This window comes from Dendrobates tinctorius, unplaced genomic scaffold, assembly GCF_039654945.1.
Source record: "Dendrobates tinctorius isolate UK_male_01 unplaced genomic scaffold, ASM3965494v1 ptg000251l, whole genome shotgun sequence".
NCBI lineage: Eukaryota > Metazoa > Chordata > Amphibia > Anura > Dendrobatidae > Dendrobates > Dendrobates tinctorius.
The window spans coordinates 5,863,093-5,880,612 of record NW_027361918.1 but is presented as its reverse complement, the minus strand read 5'-3'; the positions used below and the strand labels follow the sequence as shown (position 1 = coordinate 5,880,612).

Sequence of the window (17,520 nt, the reverse complement as noted above, 5' to 3'; positions counted from 1 at the left end):
TTTTCATGTGTTTAGATCAAAGCAGCGATCTGGTTGGTCACACGTGATCCTCTGCTCTCTCCAGTAGTCGGAATGACGCGGGGGACGCCGGGAAATGACGTCACCAGACGCATTGAACGCCGGAACTTGTAGTCTGAGATGCAGCGCACTTGTTCCGGCATGGAGAAGAGAGCGGTAGAGAAGAGAGGCTGTGGGGAAATGGAGGGGGAGCCTGGGCGAGGGCGGACACACAGGTGCGGAGCAGACGCGGGCGGCACTGTATATGGCGATGTCCGGGAAATGTGCGACTCCTCAGTGCCCCCTGCTGGGCGGAGTGTGTGAGGATACAACTTCACCCTGTGGTGGGCGGAGTACCTCAGGCCCTTCCCCCAGTGATGGGCGGAGTACCTCAGGCCCTTCCCCCTGTGATGGGCGGAGTATCTTAGACCCTTCCCCCTGTGATGGGCGGAGTATCTTAGACCCTTCCCCCTGTGATGGGCGGAGTACCTCAGGCCCTTCCCCCAGTGATGGGCGGAGTACCTCAGGCCCTTCCCCCTGTGATGGGCGGAGTACCTCAGGCCCTTCCCCCTGTGATGGGCGGAGTATCTTAGACCCTTCCCCCTGTGGTGGGCGGAGTATCTCAGACCCTTCCCCCTGTGATGGGAATACCTCAGGCCCTTACCCCTGTTGTGGGCGGAGTATCTTAGAGCTTTCCCCCTGTGGTGGGCGGAGTATCTCAGACCCTTCTCCCTGTGGTGGGCGGAGTATCTCAGACCCTTCCCCCTGTGATGGGCGGAATACCTCAGGCCCTTCCCCCTCTTGTGGGCGGAGTATCTTAGAGCCTTCCCCCAGTGGTGGGCGGCGTACCTCAGACCCTTCTCCCTGTGGTGGGCGGAGTATCTCAGACCCTTCCCCCTGTTGTGGGCGGAGTATCTTAGACCCTTCCCCCTGTGATGGGCAGAATACCTCAGGCCCTTCCCCCTGTTGTGGGCGGAGTATCTTAGACCTTTCCCCCTGTGATGGGCAGAATACCTCAGGCCCTTCCCCCTGTGGTGGGCGGTGTATCTCAGACCCTTCCCCCTGTGGTGGGTGGAGTATCTCAGACCCTTCCCCCTGTGGTGGGTGGAGTATCTCAGACCCTTCCCCCTGTGGTGGGTGGAGTATCTCAGACCCTTCCCCCTGTGGTGGGTGGAGTATCTCAGACCCTTCCCCCTGTGGTGGGTGGAGTATCTCAGACCCTTCCCCCTGTGGTGGGCGGAATACCTCAGGCCCTACCCCCTGTGGTGGGCGGAGTATCTCAGACCCTTCCCCCTGTTGTGGGCGGTGTATCTCAGACCCTTCCCCCTGTGGTGGGTGGAGTATCTCAGACCCTTCCCCCTGTGGTGGGTAGAGTATCTCAGACCCTTCCCCCTGTGGTGGGTGGAGTATCTCAGACCCTTCCCCCTGTGGTGGGTGGAGTATCTCAGACCCTTCCCCCTGTGGTGGGTGGAGTATCTCAGACCCTTCCCCCTGTGGTGGGCGGAATACCTCAGGCCCTACCCCCTGTGGTGGGCGGAGTATCTCAGACCCTTCCCCCTGTGATGGGCGGAATACCTCAGACTCTTCCCCCTGTGGTGGGCGGAGTAGCTTAGGCCCTTCCCCCTGTGGTGGGCGGAGTACCTTAGGCCCTTTCCCCTGTGATGGGCTGAATACCTCAGACCCTTCCCCCTGTGATGGGCTGAATACCTCAGACTCTTCCCCCTGTGGTGGGCGGAGTATCTCAGACCCTTCCCCCTGTGATGGGCGGAATACCTCAGACTCTTCCCCCTGTGGTGGGCGGAGTACCTTAGGCCCTTCCCCCTGTGGTGGGCGGAGTATCTCAGGCCCTTCCCCCTGTGGTGGGCGGAGTATCGCGGACCCTTCCCCCTGTGGTGGGCGGAATACCTCAGGCCCTTCCCCCTGTGGTGGGCAGAGTTCCTCAGACCCTTCCCCCTGTGGTGGGTGGAGTACCTTAGGCCCTTCCCCCTGTGGTGGGCGGAGTACCTTAGGCCCTTCCCCCTCTGGTGGGCGGAGTATCTCAGACCCTTCCCCCTCTGGTGGGCGGAGTATCTCAGACCCTTCCCCCTGTGGTGGGCGCAGTATCTCAGACCCTTCCCCCTGTGGTGGGCGGAATACCTTAGACCCTTTCCCCATGTGGTGGGTGGAGTACCTCAGACCCTTTCCACTGTGGTGGGCGGAATACCTCAGACCCTTTCCACTGTGGTGGACGGAGTATCTCATGTTGGGGAGGATCGGCGAGGTGGAATGCAGGGATGGATGGAGGAGGTGAACATTGACTTCTCTCCTTCTTGCTGTCAGTGACAGTGGCGAGGACTCTCTGGACACCCTGCTCACCCGACTGCCTCTCACCCCGTCTCTGTCACCCCGGAAACGCACCACCAGTCAGAGTAAAACGGAACCTCCGTTGTTGCGCACCAGTAAGAGGACCATCTACACGGCCGGACGCCCTCCCTGGTACAATGAGTCAGGGACCCCTTTCAAGGAGGCTTTTGTGATCGGTGAGTCGGAGTGGCGGTACAGCGTGGCCTCGCAATGCGCCAGTCTAACACCCATGATTCTCTCTTCCAGGTCTGTGCGGTGGCAGCGCGTCGGGGAAGACGACCGTGGCCAATAGGATTATAGAAGCTCTGGACGTGCCGTGGGTGGTGCTGCTGTCCATGGACTGCTTCTATAAGGTGGGAGCCCCCCTATTACCGCCGAGAGGGTGTATGCCCGCCGTTACCGCTCTGTGTCACTCCTCCGCTATGGTGATGTCATCACACCACATTCCTGAAATTCAGGGTCCACCCCTTCTGTGGTGTTCTCCCTTTTCCAGCTACCAGGTGGCGCCACGACCCCTGGTAGCTCCCTGAGTCGGGATCTGTGGTGCCCGGGGCCGAGCCTGGATCTAAGGTGCTCGAGGCTGGGTCCGGATCTATGGTGCTCGGCAGGGCTGTGGAGTCGGTAAGCCAAACCTGCGACTCCGACTCCTCAATTTCCCTTACACCGACTCCAACTCTGACTCCACGACTCCGACTCCGACTCCCACACATATTGCTTATATTTAAGTGAAAAATGTATTGTAGTACAATGTGAACCTCAGACATTTAATCATTTTTATGATCCAATAATCAAGATATTTAGATAGAACAGAATATATATTGGTGTACTACCCGGTTTTCATTCTTTTTGGTACAGATACGATATAGATAGACAGATATGGATAAATGGATAGATAGAGCAGATTTCTAATCTGCTTTTGCTATTGAGTAACATTATCTATGAGCTCAAAAACCTTTCAGGTGATGCAGTTTTTTAAAAAGATGATCAACTTTTGCAGCTGAAAAACGTATCCTCAAAAAACACAGGAAAAACGCTGTGTGTGAATGTAGCCTTAGATCAGGAATATAACAGCCATTTATAGGACATTTCATAACTTTCCCAAACTCCTATGAAAAAATATTCAGCACATCCTGCATTGAATTACTGTACCCAATTTATTATATACTTTAGGAGTCGGAGTCGGTCCATTTTATACCGACTCCAACTCCGACTCCACCAAAATGAGCTCCGACTCCGACTCCACGACTCCGACTCCGACTCCACAGCCCTGGTGCTCGGGGCTGGGCCCGGATCTATGGTGCTCAGGGCTGGGCTTGGATCTATGGTGCTCGGGGTTGGGCCCGGATCTATGGTGCTCGGGGCTGGGCCCGGATCTATGGTGCTCGGGGCTGGGCCCGGATCTATGGTGCTCGGGGCTGGGCCCGGATCTATGGTGCTCGGGGCTGGGCCCGGATCTATGGTGCTCAGGGCTGGGCCCGGATCTATGGTGCTCGGGGCTGGGCCCGGATCTATGGTGCTCGGGGCTGGGTGGTGGAGCTTATGGTGCTCGGGGCTGGGTGGTGGAGCTTATGGTGCTCGGGGCTGGGTGGTGGAGCTTATGGTGCTCGGGGCTGGGTGGTGGAGCTCATGGTGCTCGGGGCTGGGCCCGGATCTTTGCCATCGGGGGTGGGTGGTGGAGCTCATGGTTCTTACTGACTGTGTTCTCCCAGATCCTCACTAAGGAGCAGCAGGATTTGGCCGCCAGGAATGAGTATAACTTCGATCACCCTGATGCGTTTGACTTCGATCTTCTGGTCAGCGTCCTGCGCAAACTGAAGAAGGGGAAGAGCGTGAAAGTGCCGGTGTATGACTTCACCACACACAGCCGCCGCAAGGACTGGGTGAGTGACCCCACAGTGACTTTACATGGGAGCCCCCCAGTGTAAGACCACCCTTCACCAATGTATGACCCTGTCCTCTCTACTCCTGCAGAAAACCGTTTATGGCGCCAATGTTGTCATATTTGAGGGAATTCTCTCCTTTGCCAATAAGGAGCTTCTGAAGGTAAAATCAACGGCCTCTTCTCATCTCCGAGCTTTGTATCTGGGCTCCCTGGTGTCCTGACGTGCTGCCCGGTGTCTGGGCGCGTTCCCTGCTTCGCCTGGCATCTGAGCACACTCTCCGCCTCACCCAGTGTCTGAGCGCTCTTCCCACCTCACCCAGCATCTGGGCGCGCTCCCCTACTCCCTTTGCCCAGCGTTTCCCCCAACTCGCCTGGTGTCTGGGGACGCTCCCCGCCTTGCCCGGTATCTGGGCATGCTCCCCGCTTCACCCAGCGTCTGGGCGCGCTCCCCTACTGCCTTTGCCCAGTGTTTCCCCAACTCGCCTGGTGTCTGGGTGTGCTCCCCGACTCGCCCGGTGTTTGGGTGCGCTCCCTGCTTCACCCGATATCCGGGCGAGCTCCCCGCCTCGCCTAGTGTCCGGGCGCGCTCCCTGCCTCGCCTGGCGTCCGGGCGCTCTACCCGCCTAACCCGGTGTCCGGGCGCGCTCCCTGCCTCGCCCGGCGTCTGGGCACGCTCCCCACCTCACCCAGCGTCTGGGCGTGCTCCCCTACTCTCTTTGCCCCTTCGCCTCGTCTGGTGTCCAGGCGCACTCCTTGCCTCGCCTGGTGTACGGGCACGCTCTCCGCCTCGCCCTTCGCCTCCTCTGGTGTCCAGGCGCACTCCCTGCCTCGCCTGGTGTACGGGCACGCTCTCCGCCTCGCCCTTCGCCTCCTCTGGTGTCCAGGCGCACTCCCTGCCTCGCCTGGTGTACGGGCACGCTCTCTGCCTCGCCCTTCGCCTCCTCTGGTGTCCAGGCACACTCCCTGCCTCGCCTGGTGTATGGGCACGCTCTCCGCCTCGCCCTTCGCCTCCTCTGGTGTCCAGGCGCGCTCCCTGCCTCGCCCAGCGTCTGGGCGTGCTCCCCTACTCTCTTTGCCCCTTCGCCTCGTCTGGTGTCCAGGCGCACTCCCTGCCTCGCCTGGTGTACGGGCACGCTCTCTGCCTCGCCCTTCGCCTCCTCTGGTGTCCAGGCACACTCCCTGCCTCGCCTGGTGTACGGGCACGCTCTCCGCCTCGCCCTTCGCCTCCTCTGGTGTCCAGGCGCGCTCCCTGTCTCGCCCGGTGTCCGGCGCGCTGCCTGCCTCGCCCGGTGTCTGGGCGCGCTCCCTGCACCTCTCTCCCGTCTCTTTTCTGCACGCTGGGGTGGTATGTGCTCCATTACGTGATTTTGCTTTCCTCCAGCTTTTAGACATGAAGGTGTTTGTAGACACAGACTCTGACATTCGGCTGGTGCGGCGATTGAAGCGAGACATCACCGAGCGCGGCCGCGACATTGTCGGGGTGATCAAGCAATACAATAAGTTTGTGAAGCCGGCGTTCGAGCAGTATATCGAGCCCACCGTACAGCTGGCAGATATCGTGGTGCCCAGAGGTAATCTGCACCCTGTGAGGTCATGTGACCCTGACCTCCCACCTGTATACCGGAGGTGTATATACACCTGATGTAATACTATGGATTGTTCTGTGTTATAGGGGGGGAGAACTCTGTGGCTCTGGACCTCATTGTTCAGCACGTGCACAGTCAGCTGGAGAAGGTGAGTCCCGTCCAGCGCAGCGCCCCCTCCAGGTGATACTTCTGTTCATGCGCTGAGTGCGGCTGACGTGGTGCTGCCAGGTGCCATCTGGTGCTGTCATACCGGACCCTCCGCAGCCGCTCTGCCGCCTTGCCTGTGTATGGTGCAGGTGAATGTAATGTCCCCCCAGTTCCCGCCTGTTCTTCTTGCCCGAGTACCACTGTGACTGGGACGTAGTACATACGTCTGACCATGTGCACTATGCCTTGTCCCACCTGAGCACTGCAGGCTGCCATGTGGAGGTGAATACTGTAACCCTGAACAGCCACGGAGGATAATGAGACCGGATAGCATGACATCACCGTAACACTCTGAGCACGCTTGCATGCCACGCCACCTTCATTTTACGATCTTGCTTCATGATCGCTCTTCTTCCTGCGCTCTCTACCTCATGATCGCTCTTCTTCCTGCGCTCTCTACCTCATGATCGCTCTTCTTCCTGCGCTCTCTACCTCATGATCGCTCTTCTTCCTGCGCTCTCTACCTCATGATCGCTCTTCTTCCTGCGCTCTCTACCTCATGATCGCTCTTCTTCCTGCGCTCTCTACCTCATGATCGCTCTTCCTCCTGCGCTCTCTACCTCATGATCGCTCTTCCTCCTGTGCTCTCTACCTCATGATCGCTCTCCTTCCTGCACTCTTACCTCATGATCACTCTTCGTTCTGCGCTCTCTACCTCATGGTCGCTCTTCTTCCTGCACTTTTACCTCATGATCACTCGTCTTCCTGCGGTCTCTACCTCATGATCGCTCTTCTTCCTGCACTCTCTACATCATGATCGCTCTTCCTGCACTTTTACCTCATGATCGCTCGTCTTTCTGCGGTCTCTACCTCATGATCGCTCTTCTTCCTGCGCTCTCTACATCACGATCGCTCTTCTTCCTACTCTTACCTCATGGTCGCTCTTCTTCCTGCACTCTTACCTCATGATCTTTATTCCTCCTGCGCTCTCTACCTCATGATCGTTTTTCCTCCTGCACTCTCCACCTCATGATCGCTCTTCTTCCTGCGCTCTCTACCTCATCATTGCTCTTCTTCCTGCGCTTTCGACCTCATGATCGCTCTTCCTCCTGCGCTCTCTACCTCATGATCGCTCTCCTTCGTGTGCTTTCAACCTCATTGATCGTTCTTCCTCCAACACTCTCTACCGCCTGATCGCTCTTCTTCCTGCGCTCTCTACCTCATGATTGCGCTTCTTCCTTCACTCTTACCTCATGATCTTTATTCCTTCTGCACGCTCTACCTCATGAATGCTCTTCTTCCTTCACTCTTTACCTCATGATCGCTCTTCTTCCTGCACTCTTACCTCATGATCGCTCTTCCTGTTCTCTACCTCATGATCACTCTTCTTTCTGCGCTCTCAACCACATGATAGCTCTTCTTCCTGTTCTCTCTTCTTCCTGCGCTTTCTACCTCATGATCGCTCTTCCTCCTGCGCTTTCTACCTCATGATCGCTCTTGTCCCTGCGCTCTTTTATCTCATGATCTCTCTTCTTCCTGCGCTCTCTGCCTCGATTGCTCTCTGTCATGCGCTCTCTACCTCATGATCTCTCTTCTTCCTGCGCTCTCTGCCTCATGATTGCTCTCTTTCATGCACTCTCTACCTCATGATCGCTCTTCTTCCTGCGCTCTTTTACCTCATGATCGCTCTTCTCTCTGCACTCTCTACCTCATGATCGCTCTTCTTCCTGCGCTCTTTTACCTCATGATCGCTCTTCTCTCTGCACTCTTTTACCTCATGATCGCTCTTCTCTCTGCACTCTTTTACCTCATGATTGCTCTTCTCTCTGCACTCTTTTACCCAGGGCTGTGGAGTCGGTAAGCCAAACCTGCGACTCCGACTCCTCAATTTCCCTTACACCGACTCCAACTCCAACTCCAACTCCGACTCCTCAATTTCCCTTACACCGACTCCACGACTCCGACTCCCACACATATTGCTTATATTTAAGTGAAAAATTTATTGTAGTACAATGTGAACCTCAGACATTTAATCATTTTTATGATCCCATAATCAAGATATTTAGATAGAACAGAATATATATTGGTGTACTACCCGGTTTTCATTCTTTTTGGTACAGATACAATATGGATAGACAGATATGGATAAATGGATAGAGCAGATTTCTAATCTGCTTTTGCTATTGAAAACATTATCTATGAGCTCAAAAACCTTTCAGGTGATGCAGTTTTTTAAAAAGATGATCAACTTTTGCAGCTGAAAAAAGGATCCTCAAAAAACGCAGGAAAAACGCTGTGTGTGAATGTAGCCTTAGATCAGGAATATAGCAGCCATTTATAGGACATTTCATAACTTTCCCAAACTCCTATGAAAAAATATTCAGCACATCCTGCATTGAACTACTGTACCCAATTTATTATATATTTTAGGAGTCGGAGTCGGTCCATTTTATACCGACTCCAACTCCGACTCCACCAATATGAGCACCGACTCCGACTCCACGACTCCGACTCCACAGCCCTTTACCTCATGATCGCTCTTCTCTCTGCGCTCTCTACCTCATGATCGCTCTTCTCTCTGCGCTCTCTACCTCATGATCGCTCTTCTTCCTGCGCTCTCTACCTCATGATCGCTCTTCTTCCTGCGCTCTCTACCTCATGATCGCTCTTCTTCCTGCGCTCTCTACCTCATGATCGCTCTTCTCCCTGCGCTCTCTACCTCATGATCGCTCTTCTCTCTGCACTCTTTTACCTCATGATCGCTCTTCTCTCTGCGCTCTTTTACCTCATGATCTCTCTTCTTCCTGCGCTCTCTGTCTCATGATCGCTCTTTCATGCGCTCTGTACCTCATGATCGCTCTTCTTCCTGCGCTCTCTACCTCATGATCACTTTTCTCTCTGCGCTCTCTACCTCATGATCGCTCTTCTCTCTGCACTCTTTTACCTCATGATCGCTCTTCTCTCTGCGCTCTTTTACCTCATGATCTCTCTTCTTCCTGCGCTCTCTGCCTCATGATTGCTCTTTCATGCACTCTCTACCTCATGATCGCTCTTCTTCCTGCGCTCTCTGCCTCATGATTGCTCTCTTTCATGCACTCTCTACCTCATGATCGCTCTTCTTCCTGCGCTCTTTTACCTCATGATCGCTCTTCTCTCTGCACTCTTTTACCTCATGATCGCTCTTCTCTCTGCACTCTTTTACCTCATGATCGCTCTTCTCTCTGCACTCATACCTCATGATCGCTCTTCTCTCTGCGCTCTCTACCTCATGATCGCTCTTCTTCCTGCGCTCTCTACCTCATGATCGCTCTTCTCCCTGCGCTCTCTACCTCATGATCGCTCTTCTCTCTGCACTCTTTTACCTCATGATCGCTCTTCTCTCTGCGCTCTTTTACCTCATGATCTCTCTTCTTCCTGCGCTCTCTGTCTCATGATCGCTCTTTCATGCGCTCTCTACCTCATGATCGCTCTTCTTCCTGCGCTTTCTACCTCATGATCGCTTTTCTCTCTGCGCTCTCTACCTCATGATCGCTCTTCTCTCTGCACTCTTTTACCTCATGATCGCTCTTCTCTCTGCGCTCTTTTACCTCATGATCTCTCTTCTTCCTGCGCTCTCTGCCTCATGATTGCTCTTTCATGCGCTCTCTACCTCATGATCACTCTTCTCCCTGCGCTCTCTACCTCATGATCGCTCTTCTCTCTGCACTCTTTTACCTCATGATCGCTCTTCTCTCTGCGCTCTTTTACCTCATGATCGCTCTTCTCTCTGCGCTCTCTACCTCATAATCGCTCTTCTCTCTGCGCTCTTTTACCTCATGATCTCTCTTCTTCCTGCGCTCTTTTACCTCATGATCTCTCTTCTTCCTGCGCTCTCTGCCTCATGATTGCTCTTTTTCATGCGCTCTCTTCTTCCTGCGCTCTCTACCTCATGATCGCTCTTCTTCCTGCGCTCTCTTCCTCATGATCGCTCTTCTCTCCGCACTTTTACCTCATGATCGCTCTTCTCTCTGCGCTCTCTACCTCATGATCGCTCTTCTCCCTGCGCTCTCTACCTCATGATCGCTCTTCTCCCTGCGCTCTCTACCTCATGATCGCTCTTCTCTCTGCGCTCTTTTACCTCATGATCTCTCTTCCTCATGCGTTTTCGTATCTCATCATCTCCCATCTTTTCTGATCGTTATCCCTCACCCTCTCTGGCATTCTCTTTCTGGCACTCTCTTTCGCAGCGGTCACCCTCTGTCTTGCTGTCTCCTCCGTTGCTCTCCTTTATTCCTGTTTCATATTGTTTTCCTTCTCTTTCTCTAACCATCCCGTGTGATCCTGCGTGCTGTGACGTTAACCCTTGGTTGACCTGTTCTTTGTGTCAGCGGGAGATCACAGTAAGGTAGGACTGTGGGTCGTACATGGCGGGTGGTGCGGCATTGGGTGTATGGAGGGGGGTTGTGGCTTCACTAAATATTTTACTGGATAGGAAGAGTTTGATTTTTAAGAACTGCAAAATATGGTGAAGGCCAGAGTTCTTCAGTGCCGGCGGTGCTGCTCCTCTGTACCTGCGGTGCTGCTCCTCGGTACCTGCGGTGCTGCTCCTCGGTACCTGCGGTGCCGCACTTCAGTGTTCGCGGTGCTGCTCCTCGGTGCTCGCAGTGCTACTCATTTCCCACTGTTACTCTTCAGTGCCAACTGTGCTACTCCTCAGCACCCGTAGTGCTACTCCTCGGCGCCTACTCTGCTACTCTTCAGCACCGGCGGTGCTTCTCCTCTGTGCCTGCGGTGCCACTTCTCTGTGCCCTCGGTGCTACTCCTCGGCGCCCTGTGTGCTACTCCTCAGCACCCGCGGTGCTTCTCCTCAGCGCCCACTGTGCTACTCCTCGGTGCCGGTGTTGCTATTCCTCGACGCCCACTGTGCTACTCCTCGGCGCCCATTGTGCTACTCCTGAGCACCTGCGGTGCTACTCTTCGGTGCCCGCGGTGCTACTCTTCGGTGCCCGCGGTGCTACTCTTCGGTGCCCGCGGTGCTATTCCTCGGCGCCCGTGGTGCTACTCCTCGGTGCCCACTCTGCTGCTCCTCAGCATTGGCGGTGCTTCTCCTCAGCACTCACTGTGCTGCTCCTCTGTGCCCTCGGTGCCACTCCTCTGTGCCCTCGGTGCCACTCCTCTGTGCCCTCGGTGCTACTCCTCGGCGCCCACTGTGCTACTCCTCGGCGCCCACTGTGCTACTCCTCAGCACCCGCGGTGCTTCTCCTCAGCGCCTACTGTGCTACTCATCGACGCCCACTGTGATACTCCTCGGCGCCCATTGTGCTACTCCTGAGAACCTGCGGTGCTACTCCTCGGTGCCCTTGGTGCTATTCCTCGGCGCCCACTGTACTACTCCTCAGCACACGTGGTGCCACTCCTCGGTGCCCTTGGTGCTATTCCTCGGCGCCCACTGTACTACTCCTCAGCACCCGTGGTGCCACTCCTCGGTGCCCTTGGTGCTATTCCTCGGCGCCCACTGTACTACTCCTCAGCACCCGTGGTGCCACTCCTCGGTGCCCTTGGTGCTATTCCTCGGCGCCCACTATACTACTCCTCAGCACCCGCGGTGCCACTCCTCGGTGCCGGCGGTGCTACTCTGCCATTGTCTCCTGTAGTAGTGACTCCAGATCTCCATAGTCATTGCCTCATTTCTTGTCTCTTCCTTTTATGGTGTCCCCATGTCTTCTCCTGCCATACTGTGCAGAGGATGCAGCGCTGGGATATGTGAGCCGCCTGTTTTCTGCATGCGTGACTTTCCACAGACGTGTTAACAGTGCATGCCAAGTACATACACCTGTGTCACGCCACAGATGGTGTGACTGCTTAGAGCTGTCTAGTGTGTTGCTCCTCCGTGTCTAACTTGGATGCTATTTTGTTACGTCTCCTCTCGAGATCCAAGGAGTGCGTAAGAGAGGACCATGTGGCGATCTCTCGGGCTGAGGGTTGTTCTGGCTGCTTCTGGATTGAAAAGTGTCTTGTAGTTCTTGTCTGCTGTCCTCTGATTACACGGGATGTTGAGGTGGATTAGGTTGTGCTTTGGTGTTTTGTTCGGTAGTGGTGGCACATTTTGAGGTCAGCAGTTTCTTGTTTGGTGCCTGGAGTTGTTAGGTCAAGTAGCAACGACGCCAGAACCCTTCTTTGCAGGTGAAGTGAATGAACTGTTCATTGTGTTACAATTAGTAGTTGGGTTGGGCTGTTGTGTGATTGTAGTTGGCTGATATTGTGCAGCAGCAGTTGATGATGAAGTGGGACTTGTTATGCAGGTGGTTGTTCTATATTGACCATTGATGTTGGGCTGCTGTTTGGGATGAAGGCTGTCAATGGGCTGCTCATTCTCTGTTAGTGACTGTTCATATCGTGTTGGATCAGGGTCTTTGTTTTGTTGTCTTGTAGTGACTATTGATGTTGAGCTAGACCTTGTTTGCAGTTGTTGGCATTTTTATTGACTTCTATTGATTGTTGGGTTGGACCATGTTGGGAGTTGTTGGGATGCTCATTGTTTTGTGGTGATTGTTGGTGTTGGGTTGGACCATATTGGAAATTGTTGGAATGCTCATTGTTTTGCATTGTCAATTGCTGTTGGGAGTTGTTGGGATGCTCATTGTCTTGCGCATTGATGTTGGGTTGGACCATGTTGGGAGTTGTTGGAATGCTCATTGTCTTGTGTCATAAGTGGAGGATCCAAGAAAAGCACTTCTGAGCATCCGCGCTGCTTTAGTGATAAGAATTCTTCAGAAATCCATATAAATCTTTCAAGTTCTTTATTATATGCACTACAGAAACTACGCGTTTCGAGGTGACAAACCGCACCTCTTCAGGTTACAGTACACGAGCTCTGCAGCAGCTATATGACTGCAACAAACGTTGAGTGGTTGTGTCTGAACACAACCCATAAGGGGTGAGTACTCCAGAGTACTTTTATATTTTAATTGATTTATACCAGGTGAAGCCCTATGTCTGCGCCCCCGCCCTTGTTTTCTCTTATACATTGTCTTGTGGTGACCGTTGATGTTGGGAGTTGTTGGGGTGCTCATTGTCTTGCGGTGACCGTTGATGTTGGGAGTTGTGGGTATGCTCATTGTCTTGCGGTGACCATTGATGTTGGGAGTTGTTGGGATGCTCATTGTCTTGTGGTGACCGTTGATGTTGGGATGCTCATTGTCTTGTGGTGACCGTTGATGTTGGGAGTTGTTGGGATGCTCATTGTCTTGTGGTGACCGTTGATGTTGGGAGTTGTTGGGATGCTCATTGTCTTTTGGTGACCGTTGATGTTGGGAGTTGTTGGGATGCTCATTGTCTTTTGGTGACCGTTGATGTTGGGAGTTGTGGGTATGCTCATTGTCTTGCGGTGACCATTGATGTTGGGAGTTGTTGGGATGCTCAGTGTCTTGTGGTGACCGTTGATGTTGGGATGCTCATTGTCTTGTGGTGACCGTTGATGTTGGGAGTTGTTGGGGTGCTCATTGTCTTTTGGTGACCGTTGATGTTGGGAGTTGTTGGGGTGCTCATTGTCTTTTGGTGACCGTTGATGTTGGGAGTTGTGGGTATGCTCAGTGTCTTGAGCTGACCATTGATGTTGGCAGTTGTTGGGATTCTCATTGTATTGTGGTGACCGTTGATGTTGGGAGTTGTTGGGGTGCTCATTGTCTTTTGGTGACCGCTGATGTTGGGAGTTGTGGGTATGCTCATTGTCTTGTGACTGTTGATGTTGGGAGTTGTGGGTATGCTCATTGTCTTGCGGTGACCATTGATGTTGGGAGTTGTTGGGATGCTCATTGTCTTGTGACTGTTGATGTTGGGAGTTGTGGGTATGCTCATTGTCTTGCGCTGACTATTGATGTTGGGATGCTCATTGTCTTGTGGTGACCGTTGATGTTGGGATGCTCATTGTCTTGTGGTGACCGTTGATGTTGGGAGTTGTTGGGGTGCTCATTGTCTTGTGGTGACCGTTGATGTTGGGAGTTGTTGGGGTGCTCATTGTCTTGTGGTGACCGTTGATGTTGGGGTGCTCATTGTCTTGTGGTGACCGTTGATGTTGGGAGTTGTTGGGGTGCTCATTGTCTTTTGGTGACCGTTGATGTTGGGAGTTGTGGGTATGCTCATTGTCTTGCGGTGACCATTGATGTTGGGAGTTGTTGGAATGCTCATTTTCTTGTGACTGTTGATGTTGGGAGTTGTTGGGATGCTCATTGTCTTGCGCATTGATGTTGGGTTGGACTATTTTGGGAGTTGTTGGGATGCTCATTGTCTTACAGTGACCATTGATGTTGCAATGGACCATATTGGGAGTTGTTGGGATGCTCATTGTCTTGTGACTGTTGATGTTGGGAGTTGTTGGGATGCTCATTGTTTTGTGGTGACCATTGATGTTGGAAGTTGTGGGAATGCTTATTGTTTTTGAGGTAACCGTTGATGTTGGGAGTTGTTGGGATGTTCGTTGTCTTGCTGTGTCCGTTGGGTTGGACCATGTTGGAAGTGTTTGGGCTGGACCTTGTCTGCTACGTTTTGTCTGTGAATTGGTTGCCAATCTTCTGTGTTAATGAATGTACTTACAGAATAAATGTATGGATCTTAGTGCAGACAGGCTTTTGGAGGCATTATGTATCTGAAATTGATGGTTTATGGCACAGATCCTCGCAGCCACCACTGGAGGTGTTTGTGATATTTCAGCATGGCTGGAATGCACATTGTGTTTAGGAAATGAAGGAAGATGTGATGAGCTGGTTCTACCCCCCCTCCCTGTGTCTTTCATCTATCCCCCTCCTCGTGTCTTTCATCTTTTGGCCTCGGTATTGTTCCCAGCCTCTTATGTCACCGATATTTCAGAGCACAACTAACAGCACGTTTAGGATCTGCGGTGTGCGTGAGATGACATGGAGTCACCCTAAGCCTTGGATAGTAGCGTGGGGATATAACCGTTGTGTTATAGTGCATGTCTTTGGTTTGTGATAGTGACTTTTGGGTTGTTGTTGTTTTTTTCTTTTTCTGGTTTGTCTTATCCCTTCCCCCATCTCTGCCATCAGAGCGGCACTAGCCTCAGCTCATCAGGGTCAGCCTCTTCCGGATACTCTGAGTGTTCTTGAGAGTACCCCACAAGTGCGCGGGATGCACACCATTATCCGGTAAGATCTCTGCACGTGAGCCACCCCAACCACAACCCCCACCGTGGTCTCCAATAATAAAATGCTGCTTCACCCAGGAACAAGGACACCAATCGAGATGAGTTCATCTTCTACTCGAAGCGTCTGATGCGTCTCCTGATCGAGCATGCGCTCTCCTTCCTCCCACTCAATGTAAGTGATGTGTGTCTGACTGCGCCGCCTCCCTCAGTCTCTGATTGTGGACTCCATTCCTTGTAGTTACAGTATTATTGCTCTTTTCCCTCCTTTTTCAGCCCGTGACAGTGGAGACTCCACAGGGGACATTGTATGAGGGCAAAAGGTTCCATCGTCAGCGGGTACGTATTGAAGTGTGCACATCTCCAGACACGCATAGCTGGAAAAAACCTTCTGAACATGGACGCCATTGGCACATGTATGGTAACTTGTGGTGTTCTGTCACGACCACTTACATGGTGGTGGTGGATACGACTGTGGTCTTAGGAGATCCCTCAGAACTGCACAGATTGCCAGGGAGCTGGGCAGATGAAGATGTGTGCCAATAATGGCTGTGTACTGATAGGAATGGTATTTCCATGTGGCTAACATTTCTGGAAGTTGAGTTACTTGGGATCATAGCATTTTTTAGGGACAAGACCTGTCCTTTGATTCCAGATCACAGGGGTCTCTATTCTCCGAGCTGGAGAGACCATGGAGCAGGCCCTCACCGCTGTGTGTAAGGACATCCGCTTGGGCAAGATCCTGATCCAGACCAATCACAATACAGGAGAACCAGAGGTGAGGGTGAATGTTAGACACATGTCAGCCACGTACTGTGGGCAGCGACGAACATTTTGCTCAACGTTTGTGACATATAACAGAGGAGGGTCAATGGTCGGAGCAGAATATATGGCATCTCCTGCCCCAAACCCTCCCGATTGTCCTGGTGATTGATGCTTATATCATTGACTGTACACCTTTATAGCTTCATTACCTGCGACTGCCAAAGGAGATCAGCGAGGATTATGTCATCCTGATGGACAGCACGGTGTCAACCGGGGCAGCTGCCATGATGGCCATACGTGTCCTCCTGGTAGGTGATGTCGCATCTGATGTGCTTATCATCTCTGCTTCTCTCTTGGCTGTGTCCTCCATCTGTACTACATCTGTTGTTGATTCCTCAGGTGGTGGTTGTGTATTTTTTGCTTTTCCAGTCATGTTCTCTATTTGCTCTTTTAGGATCATGATGTCCAAGAGGACAAGATCTTCTTGATTTCATTGCTGATGGCAGAGATGGGTGTCCACTCTGTGGCATACGCGTTTCCACGGGTCCGCATCATCACCACTGCCGTGGATAAACGCGTCAACCAGGAGTTTCATATAATCCCAGGCATCGGTGAGAATGAGGCCTTTATATATCGTGTGCACACTCTTGGGGTGTTACTGGGTGGTCCATTCTTCATTTCCATATCACCCTAGAACGGGACTGATTCTCTCTCTCCATGCCATATGGTCATGTAACCCTTTATTGCCTCTACAGGTAATTTCGGGGACCGTTTCTTTGGCACTGATGCACCGTCTGACTGGTATGATGGTGATGAGTGCAACATGGACTACTGAGTGTAGTTACGTGCCAAGACCCATAGGACCTGCGGGCAAATCCTCCACTTATTTATTAGTCACTTGACCCCTCTCCTGGACATTCTTGAAGCTGGAGCTGAATGTGTGGCGGTCAGACGCAGACCCCGGGATATGCAGCCGCCACCTTTGTGCCACTGATGACTCCACAATGGCCGCAGAGCGACTCTACCTTATAGCACTTACACATTAGCAGTACGTGTGTTACTCTGATTTGGAGACATAATGATTAACACCCAGTGCCCATCATGGAAGCATAAACATGGGCGTGACATAGAGATATAAGACTGTCGGAGTGTCAGTGGCCTGCAATAAGTCATACACTCTGTGCCACCGCCCTGGTCTTCTGTGGAAGCAGCTGCCATATTGCAATATACGGGGGGAGCCCCGCACCTGTCAGGGATCAGCACTTCTCAGTATACAGCTGCCGTTCAGGGTCTGTGCTTTGTGTGACGACTGAGCCACCATATGACCACTGTCAGCTCGGCAACTTTATGTAGGAAAATAAATTCTACCTTTTATTATTATTTTATGCCACGTCTGGAGGTGTCCGGTTTATTTCAGCCTTTAGTGTTAGATATAGATGGAGTAGAAAGCCAGCGACTTGGGGTGGGGGAGGGACCCACCTGATTTCAGGTGACTCGAACTGGATGAACAGGTTTCAAGTGAAGCAAATCAATTAGCGGCCGAGAGCGCGACCACCTTTGCAGTAAGTTGTGGATCACCTAAGAAATAGCCGAGGGAGACATCGTGTGTTAATACGATTCCAGAAAAGTTGGGTGCGCGGTGTAGAATGTAAAGAAAAGAAGGA

The 17,520-nt window shown here is 52.8% G+C and overlaps 1 protein-coding gene across 1 annotated transcript; it reads left to right on the top strand.

The window, feature by feature from the left end:
• The first annotated feature begins 2 nt into the window (after positions 1-2).
• Positions 3-17,241, top strand: LOC141065352 (uridine-cytidine kinase-like 1). Its single transcript, XM_073557788.1, has 15 exons — positions 3-233; positions 2,317-2,516; positions 2,587-2,693; positions 4,050-4,220; positions 4,312-4,383; positions 5,604-5,793; positions 5,895-5,956; positions 10,323-10,339; positions 14,997-15,095; positions 15,173-15,266; positions 15,368-15,430; positions 15,747-15,869; positions 16,057-16,164; positions 16,311-16,467; positions 16,612-17,241. The coding sequence occupies exons 1-15, from the start codon at positions 139-141 to the stop codon at positions 16,689-16,691; spliced, it is 1,638 nt and encodes a 545-aa protein (XP_073413889.1). The 5' UTR covers positions 3-138; the 3' UTR covers positions 16,692-17,241.
• Positions 17,242-17,520: the final 279 nt, after the last annotated feature.

Bases quoted from the DNA above. Each gene is read 5' to 3' on its own strand.
- LOC141065352 (XM_073557788.1), top strand. From the start codon at position 139: ATGCAGCGCACTTGTTCCGGCATGGAGAAGAGAGCGGTAGAGAAGAGA. The intron at 2,517-2,586 runs GTGAGTCGGAGT...TCTCTCTTCCAG, and splicing joins CAAGGAGGCTTTTGTGATCG to GTCTGTGCGGTGGCAGCGCG. The intron at 15,431-15,746 runs GTACGTATTGAA...CTTTGATTCCAG, and splicing joins AAAGGTTCCATCGTCAGCGG to ATCACAGGGGTCTCTATTCT.